The following is a 23,111-nucleotide window of genomic DNA, read 5'->3' as shown; positions in this document are numbered from 1 at the left end:
AGTTTGAACGCTGTGGTTCTTTGACGGGTATTCTGTCGCTTCTATTTGCGCCGATTGAGTTTCTGGCCGCCCTGCGGAGGTAATAGCCACGTGCCGGCCTATCGCCTTCGAATCTCCTTGCTTGAGCCGAGCTCAGGCGCCAACGACCCCGCCGAGACCCGGACGGCCCCGCCGAGACGAGGTCTCCAGGCCTAGCAGAAATTTTCGTCTCCCGGCGCCAAGCCGTTTCTACGACGGTTGCCGACGAGTTCAACATTTTAGTGCAAGGGTCGGGTAGCTCCTAGTTTGGATGCCGAGAGACCCAGAAAGTATCACGTTCAATCTTGAATTTGGGAACGGTCTGCAGCCCCTCGCCAACAGATCGACCTTCGCTAACGCCTGCCTAGTAGCCAATGAGAACGCCCTGTTAGTCAGTTCACGGCTGTCGTCTTGACCATTTATGATTTGCGCACTTCTGCTTTCGAGCTAGCCTCGCGTTTCCTGCCTCCCCCACCATGAATTAATTGCAGGTTGTTGTTAAATAAATCAAATTGAGGCATTTGCAGCCCAAATTTCTTTCTTGATTCTCGGACGCAGGTCAAAAACCGAGTCTCTTCTCGATAACGTAATTTACGTCGTTTCCGGCCAATGATACATAGTAGTTGTACTTCACTAGGCTTGTTGGCGGCTCGATAGGAGTGGCATGGCACATGCTCACATGCCGTCAAGGATCTTTTGGGATATGCTCTCTTCGTACTTCTGGCAACAGTATCTCGAAAGAACAATGGCCATTCTCGACACATTTAGGATGTCATGTACCTACCTGGTACGTTGCAATTGGCATAGAATCTGCCTCTCGCGATTCAGTCTCGACAAGGAGCACCCATTGCTCCTGCCTCGGTTATCTGTCAACCCCTTCACCCGGCGTTCCGTGACATCTCCATGCTTTTAGTGGGACATTGCTTCTCTTTCCTAGCGCTTGAAGACACGCTACATTATCTATGAGATAAAACACAACATTACTTACCTAGCTTAGCTCTCGTGAGGGTTGCCTGGCTTCAAGCGTTCGGTTCAAATTCCAATTTCTCTCAGTCGCGCCTTGCTACGCTACTGCCGTGCTCGATGCGTAGGAATCAACGATTAAGTCGTGTGAAACAACTGAGGCTAGCCTTGATTCAAGCTACGACCATGTCATGTTCACGCCAAATGCTCCCCCACACCTGCATGCAGACATAATCGCCCGCAATCTGATTGGCCCTTCCAGGTCCCCACCTGGGCAGGGTACTTCTCGGCTATGACGGTGGCAGGAGCTCCAGAGGGCTCTGGTGCCACGGGTATCTAAAATCCCTCCTTTGGTCTCCTTTGCTATCTCGACAAAACCCTCTCTCCACCTTTTTTTTCTTCTTCCCCAAAGCCGTCCAGCCTGCAATCCGTCGTACCTGGGGAAAGACGTCTTCTTGTTATTACTCACTGCTAGAGCCCATCGGTTGTTTTGGCTCTGCACCTCTCCACTCCAATTGATTTGCCTGTTGCGTGCTGCGCTCGCTGAGGCTACCGATCGTCGCCGCCATGTTGGCTTCTCGACAGCTCCTGGGCGTCGCCCGGAGCCGTGTGCTCGGCAGTACCAGCGTTGGTCTGCGGCGCATGGCCACGGTCTCCGATTCTCCTTTAGACAAGAAGGTAAGTTTGCTGGAGCCCGTGATGAGGCGCTACTGCCCATCCCATGGCTCTGCTTGCGTTGTGGCTAACCGCGCGACGTTGGCTGACATGTTCAGGTGCGGCAAAACAACTGGGAGGAGGGCAACTTCATCAACTACAAGAAGATGTCGGAGAACCTTGCCATTGTTCGCTCGAGGCTCAACCGCCCCCTTACCTTTGCTGAGAAGATCCTCTACTCTCACTTGGATGACCCAGAGGGCCAAGAGATCGAGCGGGGTGTCTCTTATCTCAGGTTGCGACCGGATCGCGTTGCTTGCCAGGACGCCACGGCCCAGATGGCCATCCTCCAGTTCATGTCCGCCGGCATGCCCTCCGTCGCGAACCCAAGCACTGTGCACTGCGACCATTTGATCGAGGCCCAGGTTGGTGGTGCTAAGGATCTAGAGCGCGCTGTTAACATTAACAAGGAGGTCTACGACTTCCTTGCGACTGCTTGCGCAAAGTATAACATCGGATTCTGGAAGCCCGGTTCCGGTATCATCCATCAAATTCTACTCGAGAACTACGCTTTCCCCGGCGGTCTTCTCATCGGCACTGATTCGCACACCCCCAATGCCGGTGGTCTCGGCATGTGCGCCATTGGTGTTGGTGGTGCCGATGCCGTCGATGTCATGGCCAACCTCCCCTGGGAGCTCAAGGCCCCCAAGGTGATTGGTGTGAAGCTTACTGGACAGATGTCTGGGTGGACGGCTCCTAAGGACATCATCCTCAAGGTTGCTGGTATTCTGACTGTGAAGGGAGGTACTGGCGCAATTGTGGAGTACCATGGTGAGTTACTTTTTTTCCGTCTCTCACCAGCCACCCGGCTTGGTCCCAACCGCAGGCCTGGGCATGATTGTTTGCCACGCCGCTTGCCGAGCTTGAGATTGCTGTTATGGCAGTCGCACCCTGCCCCTGCTGGAGTAGAGCACAACCTAGACGGCTTTGCTGCGGAAACCGGGTTGGCCACAGCCATCTCTTGTCGTACCACCTTGCCTATCATACGAACCAAACACACTAACAACCCTTGAAGGCCCAGGTGTGCAGACTCTGAGCGCGACTGGACAGGCTACGATTTGCAACATGGGGTAAATAATCCCTTCCCCCCCCCTTTTCCTACTCGAGGGAAGTTTCTGACGATGCTTTCTAGTGCCGAGATTGGTGCCACAACCTCGCTGTTTCCCTTCAACGAGGGCCAGTACAGCTACCTCAAGGCCACCAAGCGCTCAGAGATTGGCGATTTCGCTCGTTCTTATGCGAAGGAGCTGCGCGAGGATGAGGGTGCCGAGTACGACCAGTTGGTTGAGATCAACCTCTCCGAGCTTGAGCCCCACATTAACGGGCCCTTCACACCCGATCTTGCGACCCCGATCTCCAAGTTCTCTGAGGCCGTCAAGGCCAACAACTGGCCTGCGGAACTCAAGGTTGGTTTGATTGGGTCCTGCACCAACTCGTCATACGAGGACATGTCTCGTGGTGCTTCAATCGCTCGCGATGCCCTCAACCACGGCATCAAGGCGAAGTCGCTCTTCACCGTTACCCCGGGTTCTGAGCAGGTTCGTGCCACCATTGCGCGGGACGGTCAGCTCGAAACCTTCGAGGAGTTTGGCGGCATGGTTCTTGCCAACGCTTGCGGCCCTTGCATCGGTCAATGGGACCGCAAGGACGTCAAGAAGGGCGAGGCTAACTCCATTATTTCGTCGTACAACCGCAACTTTACCGGCCGCAACGACGGTAACCCAGCCACACACTCTTTCGTCACCTCGCCAGATCTCGTTGTTGCCATGACCATTGCAGGCAGTCTGCACTTCAACCCTCTGACGGACAAGCTTAAGGACAAGGATGGTAACGAGTTCTTGCTTGCCCCCCCCACTGGCGAAGCACTGCCTGAGAGAGGATACGACCCTGGCCAGGACACTTACCAGGCTCCTCCCGCCGACCGCAACACCGTCAGCGTCCAAGTGTCTCCTACTTCGGACCGTCTCCAGGTCCTGTCTCCCTTCAATGCCTGGGATGGCAAGGACGCCAAGGACCTGCCAATCCTGATAAAGGCTCAGGGCAAGACCACCACTGATCACATTTCTATGGCTGGCCCGTGGCTCAAGTACCGCGGCCACTTGGACAACATCTCGAACAACATGTTGATTGGCGCCATCAACTCTGCCAACGGCGAGGCCAACAAGATCAAGAACTTCACTACTGGAGAGTTTGACGCTGTGCCGGCTGTTGCCCGGGATTACAAGAAGAAGGGGATCCGCTGGGTTGTTGTCGGTGACTGGAACTATGGTGAGGGCTCTTCCCGAGAGCATGCCGCCCTGGAGCCGCGTCATCTTGGTGGACTTGCCATTATCACCCGGTCGTTTGCCCGTATTCACGAGACCAACCTGAAGAAACAGGGCATGCTCCCCCTGACCTTCTCCGACCCTGCCGACTACGACAAGATCCAGCCCGATGATAAGGTTGATCTTCTCTGCACAGAACTTGAGGTTGGCAAGCCCTTCACGATGGTTGTGCACCCTAAGGACAGCAAGGCTTTCGAGATTAAGCTGTCACACACCTTCAACTCGGCTCAAATCGAGTGGTTCAAGAATGGTAGCGCACTGAACACGATGGCCAAGGCCCACAAGTAGAATGAGATAACATAGGGAACGTAAGGGGAGTGAGGTGTTGTTGGTGGTTTAGGGACAACGAACTGGCGTATTACGCACTTTTTCCTTGTTTGTATGTATACAGTCATGGCCGTTGCATTTGAATGGATTTTTGTCAAGCCATCTCAGTAGGATGCTGGGATTTTTTTTTTTTTAAATCTCTTTTCGCTCCCTAGATGTGGGCAAGCCTGGCCAACGCTCTGTACATGGGGCAGGTTTCTTTGGAATTGATAACATATTTAAAACAAATAATCTCATGCCCATATGCTGAGAAGGTAAAGTCGAGCCCTTTCCCCAAACCAAGGCCCTAAATCTTGAGAGTTGTAACCAAATACCGGGCCATATTGAGAACCTGAGTTTGTCTGCTCGGACGCATTACTTTCCGTCTAAATCTTGAAAATATCCATGTTTACTAGCCCATGTCTCGGCTCGAGTGAAGGGTTACTCCCAATGGAGTTACCTAAACAGCTTGTTGGAAACCCTAGAATTAGTTGGCTCGCAAAATCTTAGTTGTTGGTGGTCAAAGAATCCAAATCCCGAGATTGACGAATGCCAAGAACAAAAAATTCCGGAAAGGATCTCCTCCAAGAGTTTTGGGCATGATTGCTGTGTAAAAGAAAAAAAGTTCGTGAGAAATGTTGCCAGTTCAAGGAGAAGCAATCCTGAAGCAAAAAGAACGAAAAAGAAAATCGACACCAACAAGGATCGAACTTGTGCGGGCGAACCCAACAGATACCCGAATGAATATTCAAGTCTGTCTCCTTAACCACTCGGACATAGTGTCTAACCAATGGTTTGTGCTTTATTTGTCGCAAATGTGGACCATAACGCAATAGGCTTTCCCGTCAGGTGTTAGCAAGACCCAAACTGGGGCTGCTTAGGGAAGCGGATCCGACCACTGAACAAAGAAGAGCCAAATTCTAGAAATCCCTTGCAAGTATGGATAATTTGGCAACAAAAAGACATAATACCCATATTAACATGTTTGCTCGAGCTGTTGGGCATGAGCACCGGAGTCAGGAATCCGCTTATATCATCATGCACTGGTCCCCGTGCTCGGGTGGGAAAGTAGGCTTGGATTTGGTTCAACGGCTTGTATAAGCTAGTGGCTATCAATGAGACCTTCCTGCCTGGATGTGATGGCACTCTTCCATGTTCCTCCAGCGGCTAGGAATCTCCGAGCTGAAAACTCAATCCGAAGAGTTTGGCTCCTTCGTTTCTCTCAGTTGCAGACGATCGGACATGTTTTGATCCTTCCAAAAGGCGTAGACCAAGCCACCAAAGAGGTCCGAGATCATTTTGGCTCGGTGTCGGGACGTGTGTGTGGTGGTGGCAGGCAGGCAGGCAGATTTAGGCACGCGCTGCCGAAGACGAAGACGAAGACGAAGACGATTCCGCCATGACGATCCTCCGCTGGTCCTCGGGAGAGAATAGCTCGGTGCCTTGCTGTAGCGCGCTCACCAGGATCTGGAGGGCATCGTTCCTGAAGTCGTCGGCCCCGCGCACCTTGTCCAGGTCTTCGGCAAACTCCTTGGTGGCCCGCTGCAGATAGTACGACTTGAACTCGGACGCAACTTCCTGCTCCGTCTTTTGCGTCTCTTGAGACTTGTCCATTTTGCGTTGGATGTATGTATAGGCCTGATTGAGGACCGCCGTATTGCCGTGTTTTAATACAGAGCGAGCCGATGGTTTTTCTTAAGTGATAGCTTCTGGGGTGACTTTTAATAGATGAGATGGTCAGACTGGCGCTGGGTTGATGAGTGGCGGACGCCTAGAAAATTTAGTGATGTTTTTGGTGGGGAACCACTTTCAGGGTCTATAATTTACTGGTAACAATTTCGCCCTTTCCTATCAAACCCTGAAGCCAAGCTCATCTTCACTCCTGACTACCTTTACCACCTCAGCTATCATGGTATGGATGCCCTCCATGTACTTGTACATACATATCTTACCTGGGGTATTTGACACTTGGGTCGCCTAGGTAACACCTAATCTAACAACCGTTAAAAAAAAAGCCCCTTACGACTGTGTCAATGTCCAGACCATGAACAATCATCGGGGAGGTTGAACTTTGAAGATATTTCAAGGACCTCCCAAGTGCTCATTCCAACCTACTATGTCACCAAGTAGTGCTGCAGCCGTTTTTAGCTTCCCTTTCGCCATCGCTGCCGCATCTCATCTTTACTACGCTGATATCGTTTCCGCGGCTCGATGTCGAGTCCGGGAGTTTGGGTGCCGCTTACATGTTTAGCGCAATATATCCCATATATTGCCTGATCTCTCTGGACTCAAGTTAACCCACCAGGAGCAACCATTAATAGACCCTGAACAAAGATGTACACCTCTTTAGAGCTGCCGTTCGGAACTAGAGAGCTTCGCTGAGTAGCAGCTGAAGGGGAAACAAAACTTCCCTGCCTGTCTTCCTACCTCACTCAAGTCCCCAGAAGTAACGTGATCGTGTCACGCAGCACATGCTATGATGCGGCCTTTCTTGTTCTTGTCATTATCCCTTTGCCATATCGCGATATCTGCTACTTGGCAGGATGCTTCGAATGATACACGATGTGTCTTAAGCGGGCCAGCGGGCTATTCTCTCCTAGGCAGTGTTAGAAACTGCTCAAACATTGTCATTTCGGGGCTGCAAGTCCCAGCTGGACAGACGCTTGACCTGACGAAGCTGAAAAATGGAACTACGGTGCGTCCGTTACCTACCCGTCGGGTTCCTATTGTTCGTAGACATCAGAGCTGACTGGCGGGGTCCAGGTTACGTTTGAAGGGAACACGACATGGGGATATCGGGAGTGGACAGGACCTCTGGTGTCTGTCTCGGGAACCAACATCTCCATCAAGGGAGCTCCCGGCTCTGCTCTGGATGGAAGCGGAGAGCTGTGGTGGGATGAGAAAGGCCAAGATGGGAAGCAAAAGCCAAAGTTCTTCCAGGCCCATTCTCTCAGCAACTCAGCCATCGAGGGCATACGCATAGTAAACGCGCCAGCCCACGTCTTCAGCATCAACGGCTGCACAAACCTGACTCTCGCCAATGTCACCATCAACAGCACTCTTGGAGACCGTCTAGGCAAAAACACAGATGGATTCGATATCTCGGCAAGCAGCAACATCACAATCCTATGGGCAATGGTTTACAACCAAGACGACTGCGTTGCCATTAATTCCGGCACCGTGAGTAGGTCGCAGAAAGCCCGAGAGCTCTATTGACTGAGCAATAGGACATCGTGTTTAGGGGCGGGCTTTGCGTCGGGGGCCACGGCCTCTCAGTTGGCTCCATAGGTGGAAGAAGCAATAATGCTGTCAAAAACGTCGTGTTCGAGAATTCCACGATAAAGAATTCGCAGAATGGTCGGAACCGTCGCTGTCAATCCCGCTGACCATTTCACTGACGCGTGTGGTCCAGGCGTTCGAATCAAAACCAAGTATGGAGAAAACGGCACTGTAGATGCAGTCACCTACAGGCATATCCAGCTCTCCAACATCACCAAATACGGCATCGACGTTGACCAGTCGTACGGCGCCACGGGCCGAGCACCAACAAGCGGCGTGAAGATCACTAACTTCAGTCTCGCGAATGTTACTGGAACGGTGGACTCGAAGGCCACGAGAATCTTCGTCAATTGTGGCGAGACCAGCTGCGCCTCGTGGCTCTGGATTGGCATAGCTGTGGCAGGAGGCAAGAAGAGTTCCAAGTGCCTCTATCTCCCGAGCGGGATCGTTTGTTGAAGCGGGGTTATCCTCTCCTCGGGCCTGGAGCCTTGCCATATCCACCACCGAGTTGTTTTTGCAACTTGTTGGCATGTGGTACATATTTGTCCGAATTGCTGGAAGGAGCTGTTTTTGATGGGGGCTGTTTGAACTCGAACTGTGCCGATATTCCGGCGGCGGTCAACCAGATGGGAAATGGGTTGAAAGCCGCCCCCCCTGGTGTTGCTGGTCTGTGCACCGTATTGGTATTTCCGACAATGCGATTGGATCGCCATCGAGAGGCTGTTGTTCAAGGCTAGGCTCTCTCTCCCACTGATACGAAATACGGGGACAAAATGCTTTGCTTGAGAAAGCCAGCCATCGAGATGTATAAATATATATTTAATAAGCAAGCGGTAAACGATGATGACTGTCTCTCAGCAGCAACGTATCACGGCCTGCCTCTGGATACCCGTATTCATCTCCCAAACAGGTTGCTCACAGCTGAAAGTGCTGGTTAGAGCCTCGTCTAAACACACAACAGCAGAGTTGGGATACTGTGTACAATGGACAACGGGCAATATGGTACGCTGGCGGCCTGTTCCCCTAGTCATGACCCGTGGTAGAGCAGATCCGGGGCTAACAATAGCTAACTACCTACCCACCCGCCATAGTCGACGGGAGTATTTACTTCTACTCCCCCAACAAAGGAGCACCGATATTTTTTGCAGTTGCCTTTGCGATTTCAGGCATCTATCACGTTTACCAATGCATGTACGTGGAGCCTTCGCGATCCCGTCGCTATACGCAGCAGCCGTGTACCTGTTAGACTGACCGCCCCTTGCCACCTCAGCTCCTACAAGAGCTGGAGACTGACGGGGTTTTACGTGTCCTGTGCCGTCCTGTTCTCCGGCGGCTTCATCGTCCGGGAAATTGGGGCATATGACTATGGAAACTTGGTCAAGTACATCGTCAGTGTCTGCTTGATCTACGCGGCGCCGTAAGTGTCGAGACATCATGAAAAGGGGGTGTCGTCCTAGACCACTCGTGGACCATTCCGCTCACACATGCATTGGCAATCGCAGTCCGATCCTCGAGCTCGCCAATTACAACATCCTGGGCCGCATCCTCTACTATGTCCCCTATCACTCGCCAATTCACCCGGGCCGGGTCATCACCACGTTCGCCTTTATTTCCAGCATTGTCGAGGCGCTGAACGGCAACGGCGCAGCCTACAGTGCCAACCAGTCACTACCGCAATCGAAGCAGGACATCGGGCGCGCGCTCTTGAAAGCAGCCTTGCTGATCCAAATTGTGGTCATCGCCCTCTTCCTGCTTCTGGCGGCCGTCTTCCACCGGCGATGCGTCCGGGCGGGCATCGAAAGCGACAAGCTCCGAAACTCGCTGTATACTCTCTATGCGTCGACTGCCCTGTTGACGGCTCGGACCATCTACCGCATAGTGGAATACTGGAGCGTTGCAAACCTCCACTTCGGGCCGGGTTTTGATCCAATGAGCATAAGCCCCATCATCCGCTACGAGAGATACTTCTACGTCTTCGAGGCCTCGCTGATGCTTATCAACCATTGGATGATGAATCTCAGGCACCCCAGGAAGTATCTTCCGAAGAGCACCAAGACGTATCTGGCCAAGGACGGGCAGGAAGTCACGGGTCCCGGGTACAAAGATCCTCGTCACTTCCTGGCCACCGTGGTTGACCCGTTTGATCTGATCGGCCTGATAAAGGGGCGGGGCAAGGAGACGCCCTTTTGGGAGCAAGACACCGGCGGCCTTGGCAGCGGGTCGGTTGGAAATGGGGTACCTGCTTCTAGAGACAAGGATGATCCCGAAGCGGCGTGAACGAGTAATCAAGCAAACAAGCAGTTGGGAGACGGCGCCTTCGGCAGGATAGGTGAACATCTGAGGCTCGTTGGTTGTTGTCTGTTGGCTGTCTATTTGTCGTCGGGTGGCTGCGGCGAGGTTGGTTTGTGACGGCAGAAGCCCACATATATCCCATGTGCAAGACAAAATACTTCTAGAAAAGAAACCAAATCACACGTAATCATCTAAGAGAGAAAGGACGAGAAGGGCGGGAAAGAAAAAAAAGAAAGAAGAAAAAAGAACAAACGCCCCGATTTCTTGAAGTTCCGTGCTGCCAACAGGCCGAAGGAGTGAGCCGCATAAGCCTCACTCCCGTCAGATCAGGTGGTCACGATCGGGATTCCAGCGAGAGCAGGCGAGACCGACAAAGACCGAGCTTCTTTTTCCGATTGCCATTCAAATCCCCGTGATGGATGAGACACGCCTCCGAGGCAGCGGCAATGCTGTAACATTTGGGGCAAAAAGGAGTTCAAGCTGAAATTTCGTGCCTCCTTTGACAATTGCGACTGCAAGCTAAGGTATGTTAGTTTTCGAGGGAAGAAACACCACGGAGCTTTTTTTTTTTTGATTACATTGGCAATTACTTAGCATGGGATGATCGGACGAACCCGCCAAAAAAAAAAAAAAAAAGCCACCCACCCACCTCCCCCAAGTACAATGACGGCGATCGGAAGCAGGGCCAACTTGGAGGACTCGCTTAGCGATGTTCAATGCCTGAGCCAAGTGTGGCTTCAACCAACTCGGCAGCTGGGGGTGGGAAGGAAGGTCGAGGGCCGAGTGAAGAGGAAGGCCAAAACCATCGTGGCTCATCACACACATCCACTCACTGCCCGCCGCCGCCGCCGCCGCCGCTTGCTTGCTCTTGCTAGTTCTCGGCTGTGGTCCTGCTCCACATCCCGATTTTAAATCCCCGGTTTTTTGTTATCGCGACGGGCCAGACGATTGGCCCGCCTCGGGTCCCGCTTATCAGCACGATGCACGAGACAACTTCCGTCATCTGTGAACTCTTCTTGGTCGCAGGCGGGGTTAGTCAACGACAGATGCACCACTGGTGGTAGTAGTACTAGTGAACTTGCAGAGACGGACCACACACTCTCTCTGCGTACATGTGGGCCTGATTGGGCGTGTTACGGATACGTTGGGAGGAGCGTGCCAGAAGCCGAAGCTACGAATTTTGATCAATGGACAGGCGGCTTCTCGCAGGGCAACATTAGCATCCAGAAGGAGGAAGGGGGAAGGCGCGGGGCGATTGCGGTCATCCTCCACAGGGGCTTAATTCATCCCTCGGTCGGAAAGCGCAGACCGACGGCAATTGCCAGCCGTCTTTACAACAAACCTGTCTTTTTTTTACTTTTACTACTGATGAGCTGAGTACGGCAACAGCAACAAGGTGATTGATCCATCGCCCGTCGTCAGTGAACAGTAACACCGGTCTTGCCCCCCTCGTATCTATCGCCAACGCGCCGGTGCCGAGGGTCAGAGGGTTATCGCGACGCTCTCCCCGTGAAAGCAGAAGAAGTATCTCGTATGTACGCCCAGTGCTGTTTCTACGGTCTGTTTGTGTGTACGAGTACTCGACTGCGTGTTTCCTGTTTCGTTTTGCGGGCTCCTCAAACGATGTCCGGCCCCTCACCAGGCCCTCTCACGTCAGGCTTGTTTCCGTTTCCACGATTGTTCGGTGGGTGCTGGTGGGCGTGCACCCGGACGCATATGACCGCTGCATCAAAGAGGATGTGCTTCAAGCGGCCCAGTTGAGGAGACGGAGGCTCATTTTCTGTTCTGATCATGGAATGTTTCTCGTGCTTGAAATTGCACCCGGGACCGCTAAACTGACGGACGTTGAGGCGCCAATTGCCTGCCACAACGTCTAAACACAGCCCCAAGGATCGTTCATAGCTGTCAACCAACAAAGCGAGCAACAAAACGGCCAAGGGTCCGCCGTAAAAACGGAAATTTGAAGAGGCTCGGTTCCAACGCCCGAGGTCTTCTTTCCGAGGACATCCTCGCTGCCGAGACAGAGCGGGCGACACCTTATTAGGTAGTTTAATAAACGGCTCCCTCAGGTTGGCGAAGGAAGCCGCCAGGCGCGAAGACAAGACACCCGACGCGGGGACACACCTCGAGCTCAGGGGCACGAGCACCACTTCGCGCCACGTCTAGTTGTGGTTGGCTAGTCGAGGCAGCTGCATCTGCTGGTGCTTCTACTGCTGGTGCGCCAAACCCAGCGGCCTGGAGACCCCGGGGTCCTGGGCTTCGCCAGGCTGCTACATTTCGACAGCCTACGACAATCCCTGCCGCGGCGGAGCACTTGTGTCCTCTCCCCTGTTCTCCTCCTTTGGACCACGCCCCATTTCCGTCTGCCGCTCGTTGCCACTGGGCCCTTAAACATTGCAGCCTCCCAGGAACCACACTTGCCAACTGCCCTATATTATTCTTGGAAGCTCTTACGGCTCAGCTGACCTTAGGTCTTCGCCGCTTGTCGACTTTTTGTTTTATTTTCCAACAACCACGCTTGTTGGTCTGCCCCTTGACTGTAATCATCTTTCTTATATATATTATATCCGACCCCAGCTGCATTGGCCAAACCCGGTTTGGTCTGGGTATACTCTGTCTCGTTGCCACCCTATTCGGGCACCGATACTTTCTGGAGGACGGAACCTGCCATGGACCACCGACAGCAACAGGAGCGGCGGGGGCCTCAGTTTTACGTCCACGTCGAGTTTGGAGTGTCTTGGTCGCGGAAAACCCCTCCCAAGAACCATGAGGTGACATACAGGTCACGCAACATGCGTGAGATGAACTTCCCACGCCAAGTGCCGGCGCCAAACACGAATTATCTGGCCGCCATCCGCGCCTTTGAGGAACGGCAGACACGTTCACGCCAGAGTCGCCTTCTCCAGCCCGGCATAACAAACAGCCACCACGCCGGCGGCCGCAGAGATACCCATCATCAGATGCAGGAGTTCTATCAAGCGGGTGCGATGGTGCGAGGACGAGACCAGCGACCGGTTGACCAGGAACAGACACACCAATCCAGGCAAACACGAGCAGATTCCAGGCCTTCTTATGAGCGGGGCCACTCAGCGCCTCCACCGATTGGAGAGAATCCCTGGGATGTCAACTTCCGGGGCGGCCGCTCGGGGGATCCGTCGGGCCAAGCCCACGCACAGTTAGACCAGGACAAAGCTCTGCCGGCCGCGCCGTCGCTCTACCGTCTGGGAGAAGATGGTCTGCCGTGGTCAGCATGGTCGTACCCAATGGGATACGACCCCGACTCGTATCCGCAAGACGAGGAGGAAGAGGAGCCGTCCGCCATCGCGACAAGCTCTCGACAAGTACACCAAGCAGATCATAATGACATCGTAAGCCCAGTCACGGTCTCGGTGTTCTCGCCTGAACAGACCATGTCTCGACCTCGCGAAGACCATGGAAAGGGGCGAGACTTGGGGGCGCTGTCAGCGGCCATGATGACTGTCGACAACGGCTTTGAGAACCAATGGTGGTATCAGGGGGGGCGAGAGACGGTGGAGAAAGATGAACTGGCGCCGCAGACTCCAAGCCTTCTAAACCGCTTCTCGACCGGATCTATGCCCGAATCTCCAATGCAAGGCCGTATGGAGGACATGGGTTCATTCGCTGCGGCGACTTCACACGTCTCTCCCCTGGATGGCTCCATGAGCCCCCCGTCAGGCTTCCTGTCGCTTCATCGATCAATGTCGACCAGGTCGGAGGAGCTTTGGCTCTCGGAAAGGGGCAACCGTCAGTCGACGTTCTAGGGAGACCCCCTATTACTCCACTACCCTAATACTTACTCCTTCGGAGGAGACGACACGCAAATCATCATGGTAGGAGTTCTTTTTTTTTTTTTTTTTTTTGGAGCCGGTCAAAGGATGGAGCGGCAGGCAACTTTGAGTCGGCAGTGGACTTGCTACAACCTGGAAGAAACTAAAAAAGCATCGCTTGGGTCAACATGGGCATTGGGAAGGTGTATTTCATATTTGGCGTTTGGGTATTTAGTCACTTATTGGGCGGATCTGTGATTTCTTATGGTACGACGGAGGATATTCCCCTATTAGCCTTTGGTTTTTTTCTTTTTCTTCTGTACTACTACTTTAACTAGACATGACGACGAAATACATGGCGACTTTGTCTTGTTTACCCTCTTGTGTTTTGTTTCTTAGGACTCGTGATTTTTGCCCTTGGTCCAACTCGCATGGGAGGGTTGCAGCGGTTTGTTCAGGGGATGAGACAGCCAAGGACGACCGCACAGGACCACAAGATGAGTGACAGCGGACAGCAATCCGGGGTGGAATGAAACAGGGCGAGGATCAGGGCTCCACAATTGACAACACAGCAATACTATTATTACAGTATGTAAGTGGGGTTTCAATGGCTTTCCGCTTCTCTTTCTTTTGGTTTAGAATCTAGGTAGGTTCGTTGCCAGTGATGTGAGTGTGCATGTGCACTGCCTTCGGGAAAAGGGGGAGCGCGCAAGGGCTAGGGGGGGGGGTTGTTGGGCCTCAACTCCGTACACTACAACGTGTGTGGGAGTTTGAGTGCGTATTCTATCCGAATTGAGTCTGGAATTGGGTATTGGTAAAAGAATACCTACCTATTACCTGCGTGCGCGCGTGAGGGAGTTTCGATGGATGGGATGATGCAAGACATGCAAGAGGCCTTACCTTGCCTTGTCTTGGTACTGGTCCAATTTCCGGAATATGGCAGCCTAAAACTTGAGCCTCTTTTTTTCTGGGTCTTTGGACATATGCACGACAAGGAACTTTTGCGAGCAAACAAGTTGCCGTTTTTGCTTTTAATTATTTTATTTTATTTTATCGACTCTTTTTCACTTGGCAGTTGTATTTCATTTCGGAGTTTCTCGATTCGGGACTTAGCTGGAACTGGCTGGCGTGAGACGATCGCGGAGCGGAAGTGGCTTCTGAGATGGCTAGCCGGGGATTTTGAGTGGACCGGGCTGGGCCTGGGCTGGGGCTCGATGGATTCGATCCTTCGAGAAGGGTGGATTAATTACATTTACAATGTGAAGGCGGTGGAGAGGCTTGTTCTTCCCGTTGTTGGTCTTATCTTGTTGGTGGTTTTTATTTACAAATTTGTCTTCGCGAGAACTACTTCCTTACCTACCTCCGTGCCTAAGTAGGCTTGAAGTGTGGTTTGGTTGTCTCGGACTGTCATCGAGTCCACTGTCAGGGTGCTCACCGAATGAGAAGAATTGACTTTCGGCGTGTAGGTGAACTACCAAAGACCACCTCCTCAAGGTACGTACTATGCTGTGCCTTGTCTCTGGGTCCAGAACTTTACGGATCAACAACCTCGAATAAATGAAGAGAGCGTCAAGTGGTTATTACATAACACATCAATATCTTTGCAAGTAGAAATGGAAAAGGGTAAAGCAACTTGAAGTGACAGCCCGGTACCTTAACTGCTTTAATTCGGTATCTATCAGCCCTCACTGGCCCACAGAAGCAAGCAAACAGCCGCTTCTTGTGCAACCTCCCGTTCACTGGTGCGTCACGGGAACTCCCAACCTTGGTCTGTACCTTGGGGTCGATGCAAGTAGATGGGTCGTCCGTTGAGTATCTGGCATCGGCTAGCCTGTCATGTCGAGCGAACAAGAAGCGGTCAGGGTGTCTCTGCAGCTAGTGACATCAAGATGTCATTGTCGAAGGATTACTTGAGTCTGACGTCTGGTTCGTGGCTCTGCGTTGGCAACCTTGTATACCAAGTGGAGGCAAATACATGGCTCGTCCTGACATGGCTCGTCCGACATGGCTCGTCCGACATGGCTCGTCCTGTTATTCAGCTCTATCTAGTGGAGCTCAAGATAGCCAATCCCTCTGCCTCATCCTCTCAGAACGTGAGGCGGCCTAGAACCTCGCGGGCCGAGGGAGGGTAGCCCCTTTGATGCCTTGCCAGGCTTTTGATATGGCTATTTTGGCTGGCTCTAGGGAGAATACCGTTCCACTGCAGTTGCGGGTGCAGTCGAGGTGGCTAACAAGGTCACGACGGACAACAGGCTACAGCCAATTTTACCTTCTGAGTGAGACGGCAAGGGCGCCGCGTGCATGCCTTTCCCCCTCCATTACCTTTGGCCTCCACAGCTCGCCACACCCTGATGCCGGCAGCTAGCTAGATGCATGACCGGCAGAGAGTTAAGACGGCTGCGTGCTGCAGACATGGGAATGGGGGCCAGGTGGGGAGTGTTCCCCTTTCTTTCTTCGATAGTTGCTATAGGTAGGTGCCTGGTTGTGCGATGCAGCAGCAGCAGCAGCAATAGCAGCAGTACCGCCGCTACCACCCTTCAACCACATAGCATGTGGCCGGTCCGAGCACTGGCGGAGAGATAGCGAGGAGTGAGTATGGGTACGGCGGTGGCTGCCTAAACTCGGCACGGCGATAGTGGCGGCCATGGGACGGTCCAGTATGTACGTCTGACTGCGGGTCTGGAACACCAAACGTACGATGATGTATGATATGTACAGTACACGAAACTAGCAGCCGGGCTAGGTTTTTGTGGAATACTACTGAAAAACTCGAGGGCGAACAGAGAAGAAACAGACACAGAGGGTGCTCCCTGTTGCCGTGTGGCAAGACCCCCCTCCCCCATACGGCCTTGGGAGAGGAATTGGATAACTTCCATGACGGATGACTTGCATTCTTATAACTGTTTACATGTCCTGGCATACACAGACGAGTGCTCACGATGCGCTCATCTGCTTAAACTGTCAGCTCGGTAGCAGAGAGAATGCCGGGCATTTATATGACAAGAAACTGAAATCGGTTACTTGTTACTTGTTCGGCGTTGCCACTCTCGCGATGGGAACTCACCTGACGCTCGATTGCCGTATATGCCTTCCTTGTCACCACCGACAGAATGCCGCGCGACAGATGCTGCTGTCGGTAGGTAATGATGCAAGCCAAGTAGGTAGGTCAGTCTCGGAACGCCGTGCTGTGTACGCAAGCTTGCACGACACAAACGAACGAGCGAATACAAGTCGCAGATGTGATGTCGGCCCTTCTCTTCTCGCTCGTACGTAGCATGGATGACGGGATGCGTGTTTGGAAACGGCCCCCTCCCCTCCTCTCTCCCCCACCCCCAACCCCAAACCGTGGGCCAGGCGCGTGCGTGCGTGCGTCCTTTGCCGCACGATGGTATTGAAGTTGAGAAAGCTTGATGAGGCTGAGCCGCACTGCAAACCAACATCACCACCATGACCACAGATGCGCGGGATTATATGGAGGACAAGGTTCCTCTTCGTGGGGATGCACCCACAGAGCGTAGAGGGGGTGGACTGTGCCTGCCGCCCGTGCTTGTGCTTCGGGAAATTATCTCCGCCGCAGCATGTCCGTCTGTGCACACAAACACCAAGCCACCCAGCGAAAGAGTTTCATCCAATCCGGGAAACCTTCGACCCTACATCGTCTCAGGCACCGAATAATCACCCAGGAGCTGACGTGCAATCGACACCGAGCTGCCCAATGGGACACCCTGGGAAGAATAGTTAGAGTAAGTTTAGCTTCGGGAGGAGCGAGCCCCCTCTTCTCATCTTTTTGGTTCATTCTCATCTCATCTCCGCCCTCGTTCATGCGTTCCGTTCGCGGGGTAGCTACAACAACAACAACCTGGTAAGGCAGGCACTTGGGACCAAAAAAAAAAGCCGAGCGGCTCATCACTCATGGGCTGGCCGGAGATCCAGACACAGCGGTATTCACTCCGGGATAAACCGTTGGCCTGGATGGCACGGGATGGATATCTAGGCAACTGCGTACCGTACCTTACCTCGGTCACCTTTTCTTCGCGCGCGCATGCCGAAGCAGGCTCACTCACTCTTGTGTGGGTCTAGGGGCATTTAACTCCGTATGCAGGCTGAGGAACAGAGCCGCCAGGCGGCTTGTTTACGTCACTGACCCGACGGGGCAATATCACATCGTTATGGGACAGCAGAGACAGTCGACCGTTTCTTTTAACGTCGCTTCCATACACGCGTCAAGAACGCCACGAGAGCATTGGTGAGCCACACAACCGAGGGAATGTCGGCTCAGTAAGCTTAGTACCACCATGGCAACTAGTAGAGTTTGCGCAAAAAGTGCAAGACAGCCCCTGAAATTACGGAACGGCGCAAGCCCAGGCAAGGTGGCTATTTGTTTGAACCTACGGAATACTTGGTCACTCTTTTGGCCACATAATAACACACAGCATGGTCGTTGAGACGTAATCAAGGCTTCAAAGTCTCGACAGACACAAACAAGCACACTTTGGTAGAGGGTATTGAGAAAATACACCCGAAATAGCCCGTTAGACGCATTGTGATGTCAAGTCCGCATGCCTTACAATTAAAAGCTGACCCGCCAAAGTCACCAGATTCAAAACCTCAAGGCGGGCGAGGGGAGTCAAAGAGGGAGAGGAGAGAGCAGAGACAAGACAAAAAGAGGGGAAAGAAACCATCCGGGTATCAAGTCATTCTCGGGCCTTTTTTTTTTGTTCGGGATATTTTGCGGCTTAACCATTGGTGAAAGCCCAAAACACGGGCTAACCAAAGAAAGCCCAGAGGAAACCAATAGAATCAAAACGATCGGGACATGCCCAGACCACGATACCGAAGAGCCACACGGCAGCCAGCCTTTTCCATAGCCATTGGGAAATCGAGAGCAAGAAAGAGGGGAAAATCTTGGAAATCTTGGAGATGTAATAGTTTAAAACTGATCATGCATGAGCTGGCCCCGGACAGACAAATAGACTTTGTCAGGACAACTCAAACAGCGAAGCTGGTTAGGAACCCCAGTCGAGGTAAAAAGGAGATGGATCGCACGCCTCCTAGACGTTCGATTCCCACTCCTCTCTGATCGACGTCATTTCCATGCCACTCCCACCACTGCCGCTGCCGCCTTCGAGCAGGGGTCTACTCTGAGGCGGTAAATTTTTGAGTTGGAGCTTATCGCTTGCTGCTGCTGCTGCTGCCGTTGCCGCTGCCGCCGCTGCCGTGGTGGTGACCGCTAAGCCTTGCGTCGGCGTCGGCGTCGGCGTCGTTGTTGGCGAGGACGTGTTAGTATTGATAACGCCTCCGCCCGAAGACGCTCTGCTGCTGTGGAGGCTGGGAGGCTCAACGGGCGGCAAGTTGTCATCTGTGATGACCTCCCAGTGTAGCGACGATGTGTGCGATGGAGAGTTGCTCTTCTTGCTGTGCGAGTCCGCGCCGTTTCCACCATTTCCACCGCGTGACGAATTGCGCGGCGACACCCTCCCGGTCTGTAAAGGGCGCGTCAGTAAGCCTGTACATGAATTGGGTATTTGGTAGTGGAGAGAATACACGAGGGAAGTGAGATCTATACCTGCTTTGCCCAACGAAGGCCGCAACTGTTGCAGAGGTCCCGGTTACCACTTGGTCCCCGCCGCCACTCTGGGGTATTTCGCGTATGACAATTTGCACAATCCCGAACCATGTTGCCACTTCCCTTTCTCCTCTTTCGCTTCTTTTTGTTGGAAAGTAGTTGAGCAAGCTCCTCCGCCAGTAATCGGTTAACCTTTTCCATCTGACGCAACTCGTACTGCCAGCTTGTGCACCTCGTTGTCTTGAGTTCGTCAAATATGTTATTATCTGTCGTCAGCAAGACTTCCTGAGGGACCGCCGAAAAAGAATCCGGATCAAAGCTGTCTGTGGTATCCGTGCTATCCGTTGAGGCATGGTGAGTTAGAGCCGGAATGCTCGCCCCTCCTCCGCCCTCGGTGCTGGCTCCACCAGCTACATCGGCGTTTAGCATGTTCAAAGTTGCGCCCGTTGAGGTCACTAGGTAGTCCTCAGAATGCTGAGGCCCCGCGGAGGTACTCGCTGATTTCGTGCCAGCAATTCCTTGGGCAATTGCGCGTGATGACGCTTTCAAGAGCTTCGTCTGCGCAAGCAGAAACGTAGGCTTCTGGCCCTCGGCAGCATCGCCGGGATAAAACGTCGTATACGCCTGCAGGACTTGACCTCTACGGTTGTGAACTTCGTGCTTGCAACTGGCAATCTTGCCTTTCCTCGCTTTCTCTATCGTTCGTCCAAACTCGGGCCGCGAATCCTTTCGCATCAGGTTCTGCATACTCGAGCCCTCGAGATCCGCTGGCTGAAGGTCCAGTAGCGACCGGACGTTCGAAGAGACGAAGAGGAACATGCCCGAAGTCGAGACCTTGGTCCAGATCTCAGTGTCGCCGATGCCGCCATTTTCGTCCAGTTCGTGTCGCTGCACCTCAAATACCGGGCGTTTTCTCCCAACAAGGATGATGTGCTTGCGCCCCTTGCCCTGCTCGGAGAACAAGGTCCCGTGGCTCTCGAACCACATGTAGCCGCTGTGTTTCCTCCGAATGCGAAATACAATGTTGACAGGAGCATTGGATTGTGCGTCCTTGAGTTCTCTCGTTACCGGCACAATGTCTGAAGGGTGGCAGATGGAGGATAGTGAGTTCCCCACCAGGTCGATCGTGTCATATTCGAGGATTCTTTTGCAAGACGGTGATAGGTATAGGAACAGTCCCTTGAGAGAGAGGACGTGGACCATATCGTCGGCGTTTTCCAGCAACATCTTATCCCATGACTGCTTGTGCCAGTCGGATGCCACACCTTTCGGATTGAACTGATTGGACTGCTGCAGGAGAGTCGACACATCATCAATGCCTAACGTCTGGCCGTTTTCAGGTTCCCACTGACTCGAGTTCTGTTGCGTCCAATTGGCCGGAACTTCGTACTTCTGGTTGTAATTGACCACCTGCCCCCCAGCATCGTGTCCCGAAATGGCGTCCGGACACTCAACCAAGTCGATCTGGAATCCGATAAAATATTTGATTTCATCCGTATCCCACGGAATGGGTATCATGGTCAAGAGGTTGAGGAAAGGCTTGCCACCCTTGCGGTAGTTGATCAAACTCTGCTGTATTTCCTCTCCGTTGGCTATTGCCTCCTTGAGATTGTATACGGCGTGATTCTCGACAAATTCTCGCTTAGATCCGGCATCTACCTTTCCGTCTGGGGCCTGTAAGAAGCGGCAGTTTTGGCCGAGAATCTCATGGCGGCTGTAGCCTGTCAAGTTCTGGAAGTTATCTGACACGTAGATGATGGGGCAGTCGTTGATTGTGACGTCGCAGACAACGAAGGCACACGACATGTCCACAGCGCCGAGCTGGATCTTCTGTGACTTGCGTGTAGCCACATACCACAGCGCTCTAAGCATGTCAAATCCACTTTTGGAATATATACTCTTTTGAGGCGCTTCCTGCGGGGTGGCTGTACTAGTGGCAGCAGGTGTCATCGGAGTCGAGTTCGAGACGGAAATACTTGGCTGCCTGGCACTGGCTTGGGAGATGGTCCGAGATGTGGCTGACGCGGGCGACTGGAAAGATAGACCGCTCGACACGTCAGGAGGCCGCATATTGGACTGGAACGACGAAGAAAGCCCCGGATCTATGGCATTGCGGGAGTGCATTTGTGGGTTGCGAGATTCTGCGGGGGGACTAAAAGTCGCTTCAATCCCCATCATATCCTGATCTTCACCCTTGGTTCTCGCCCCGCTAGCCGTGTTGGCGCTTGTTGCGCTCATGGGTTCGCTCCCAATATTCATGTCCATAGTAAAATCAGTAGTCACGGCGTCTATGTTGGTGGAAGGATACTGACTACCCATGGCAGACGCGTCGAAGAGGCTGAGGGAACTGGGGTCTGCAGTCATCTGTCCCATATTCAGGCTCGAGAAAGCCATCATATTGCCCATAATATCAGGGGAAAGGTTGGCAAAGTTGTTCTGATCGGCCATGGCCATGGGACCTTGCTGTGAAAACGATCCAGAGTGGCCTGGCATGGCCCCGTTGTTACCCAAGTTGCCAAAGGCCTGCGACATGGCCCCTCCGGATGGAGAACCAAACTGAAAGCCCTCATATGCGTCCTCGCCATTTCCAAACTGCATCATGGACAGGCGGCTGTCTTGTTCGTCATGGGCCAAGGACCCCGAGAAAGGGTGGGGCACGCTTCCTCTCCGTTGAAGCTCATTTGTATTTTGATCGACAATGTCGTCGCCGCCGGACATGGGGGTGTCGGCCATCGCATTGAGCTGGGTACTGTGTGAGGCCGGCTGGCCTGCAGTGTTAATCATGGGCGTGTTGCGGCCCTGGTGCTGGCGCGAGTGCTGGCGCTGGTGCTGATGCTGGCGCTGATGTTGAAGCTCTTGCTGGCCGCGGCGCTGCGGAGGCTGCTGCATGGACTGTGCAGCCTGTGCAGCCTGTGCGGCAGCTATTTGCCTCTCAAGGTCCTCTGGGGACAGCGGAGACGTGTAGTAGTTATTCATGGTGGCCGCATACACATGTACTTGGTTTCGTCAGAAAGCGGGATTCTTCTTCAATTCTCATTGTACCGCCAAGGAGTCGAGGCGATGTCTCGAATCACCATTGCGTGCGTTGGCACATCATCGATAGGGTATCCTCTCCGGTTGTATCTCAGCTCGCGCGTCTGTCGGTGGCCTTTTGTCGCTGGGGAGGTTGGAACTTGAGCGGCTCGATAGGAACGTTGGCAACGTATGTGAGGGAGGGGTTGGCGCTGAGCGAGGGCCGAGGTGGGGCGCTGGGATCAGTAGGGCTCAGGTCAGGGGAAGCGCGGGAGACTAGAGCGGGGCAGGAGCGAGAGCGAGGCTATGACGATGGCATCTAAACGGCGGTTTAGTTCGTGTGTGCCTACGTATATTTGTCAACCGTCACGGACTCCCTTGGAATAGAAGGATATCAGAGCGGGCAGAGGCAGACGGCGGCCGTGGTGATGGCGGCAGATGAGACGGAGGCCGGCGATCGGTGGTTACACGTAGCCGCTAACGATTGATGAAGGTGTTGGATGCGAGCCGGGCAATCGCCGCAAGCTGTTCAGGGAGCAGGGGCTTAAAAGCGATAGGCAAGATCATAGATGACACCACCTGCTGCACTAGCGGATGTTAGATAGTGTTGTTAGTGTCCGGATAGTGTGATGTATGTACTCCGTACCAAGGATAGCCGAGTCCTGCCTTGACCTGAGGAACGAAGCACAAAGGACAGTACTGTACCCGACTTCATGGACATGCCAAAAAAGCATAGCTACCCCACTGTGTACAGACAGGTATCCGTCGATAGGCTGTCCGGATACGGCGAGAGTGCACATTCGGTAGATTGCAGAACAAAAAAGAGACCTGTTCCAGGGCCGCTTGCTG

General features: G+C 53.2%; 6 protein-coding genes and 1 non-coding gene across 7 annotated transcripts; 4 read left to right on the top strand and 3 right to left on the bottom strand.

Annotated features, from left to right (window-relative positions):
- Positions 1-1,309: 1,309 nt before the first annotated feature.
- B0T26DRAFT_718380 (aconitase family-domain-containing protein) lies at positions 1,310-4,574 on the top strand. Its single transcript, XM_060442382.1, has 4 exons — positions 1,310-1,659; positions 1,755-2,466; positions 2,711-2,765; positions 2,828-4,574. Exons 1-4 carry the CDS (start codon positions 1,549-1,551, stop codon positions 4,305-4,307), a joined length of 2,358 nt encoding a protein of 785 aa, XP_060295115.1. The 5' UTR covers positions 1,310-1,548; the 3' UTR covers positions 4,308-4,574.
- Positions 4,575-5,015: 441 nt separating this feature from the next.
- Positions 5,016-5,109, bottom strand: B0T26DRAFT_t171. Its single transcript has one exon. It is a non-coding gene; the product is annotated as a tRNA-Ser (tRNA).
- Positions 5,110-5,675: 566 nt separating this feature from the next.
- B0T26DRAFT_649547 (ribosome-assembly protein 3-domain-containing protein) lies at positions 5,676-5,939 on the bottom strand (the record flags this gene model as incomplete). Its single annotated transcript, XM_060438100.1, has 1 exon — positions 5,676-5,939. One exon carries the CDS (start codon positions 5,937-5,939, stop codon positions 5,676-5,678), a length of 264 nt encoding a protein of 87 aa, XP_060295114.1.
- Positions 5,940-6,804: 865 nt separating this feature from the next.
- On the top strand, positions 6,805-8,060 carry B0T26DRAFT_649928 (endopolygalacturonase; the record flags this gene model as incomplete). Its single annotated transcript, XM_060438134.1, has 4 exons — positions 6,805-7,020; positions 7,089-7,505; positions 7,553-7,682; positions 7,738-8,060. The coding sequence occupies 4 exons, from the start codon at positions 6,805-6,807 to the stop codon at positions 8,058-8,060; spliced, it is 1,086 nt and encodes a 361-aa protein (XP_060295113.1).
- A 527-nt stretch (positions 8,061-8,587) lies between these two features.
- Positions 8,588-9,881, top strand: B0T26DRAFT_742296 (uncharacterized protein; the record flags this gene model as incomplete). Its single annotated transcript, XM_060444085.1, has 5 exons — positions 8,588-8,606; positions 8,696-8,795; positions 8,875-9,021; positions 9,107-9,823; positions 9,854-9,881. The coding sequence occupies 5 exons, from the start codon at positions 8,588-8,590 to the stop codon at positions 9,879-9,881; spliced, it is 1,011 nt and encodes a 336-aa protein (XP_060295112.1).
- Positions 9,882-13,234: 3,353 nt separating this feature from the next.
- B0T26DRAFT_718360 (uncharacterized protein) lies at positions 13,235-14,060 on the top strand. Its single transcript, XM_060442381.1, has one exon. It carries the CDS (start codon positions 13,307-13,309, stop codon positions 13,676-13,678), a length of 372 nt encoding a protein of 123 aa, XP_060295111.1. The 5' UTR covers positions 13,235-13,306; the 3' UTR covers positions 13,679-14,060.
- Positions 14,061-18,735: 4,675 nt separating this feature from the next.
- B0T26DRAFT_648931 (PAS domain-containing protein) lies at positions 18,736-22,139 on the bottom strand (the record flags this gene model as incomplete). The annotated part of the gene is made up of 3 exons (XM_060438043.1): positions 18,736-19,167; positions 19,251-19,651; positions 19,745-22,139. The coding sequence occupies 3 exons, from the start codon at positions 22,137-22,139 to the stop codon at positions 18,736-18,738; spliced, it is 3,228 nt and encodes a 1,075-aa protein (XP_060295110.1).
- Between the last annotated feature and the right edge of the window lie 972 nt (positions 22,140-23,111).

Source organism: Lasiosphaeria miniovina (assembly GCF_030549165.1).
Source record: "Lasiosphaeria miniovina strain SMH2392-1A chromosome Unknown B0T26scaffold_5, whole genome shotgun sequence".
Classification (NCBI taxonomy): domain Eukaryota; kingdom Fungi; phylum Ascomycota; class Sordariomycetes; order Sordariales; family Lasiosphaeriaceae; genus Lasiosphaeria; species Lasiosphaeria miniovina.
This window is presented reverse-complemented; position numbering and strand designations above follow the sequence as displayed.

Bases quoted from the DNA above. Each gene is read 5' to 3' on its own strand.
- B0T26DRAFT_718360 (XM_060442381.1), top strand. From the start codon at position 13,307: ATGTCTCGACCTCGCGAAGACCATGGAAAGGGGCGAGACTTGGGGGCG.
- B0T26DRAFT_718380 (XM_060442382.1), top strand. From the start codon at position 1,549: ATGTTGGCTTCTCGACAGCTCCTGGGCGTCGCCCGGAGCCGTGTGCTC. The intron at 1,660-1,754 runs GTAAGTTTGCTG...TGACATGTTCAG, and splicing joins ATTCTCCTTTAGACAAGAAG to GTGCGGCAAAACAACTGGGA. The intron at 2,467-2,710 runs GTGAGTTACTTT...CAACCCTTGAAG, and splicing joins CGCAATTGTGGAGTACCATG to GCCCAGGTGTGCAGACTCTG.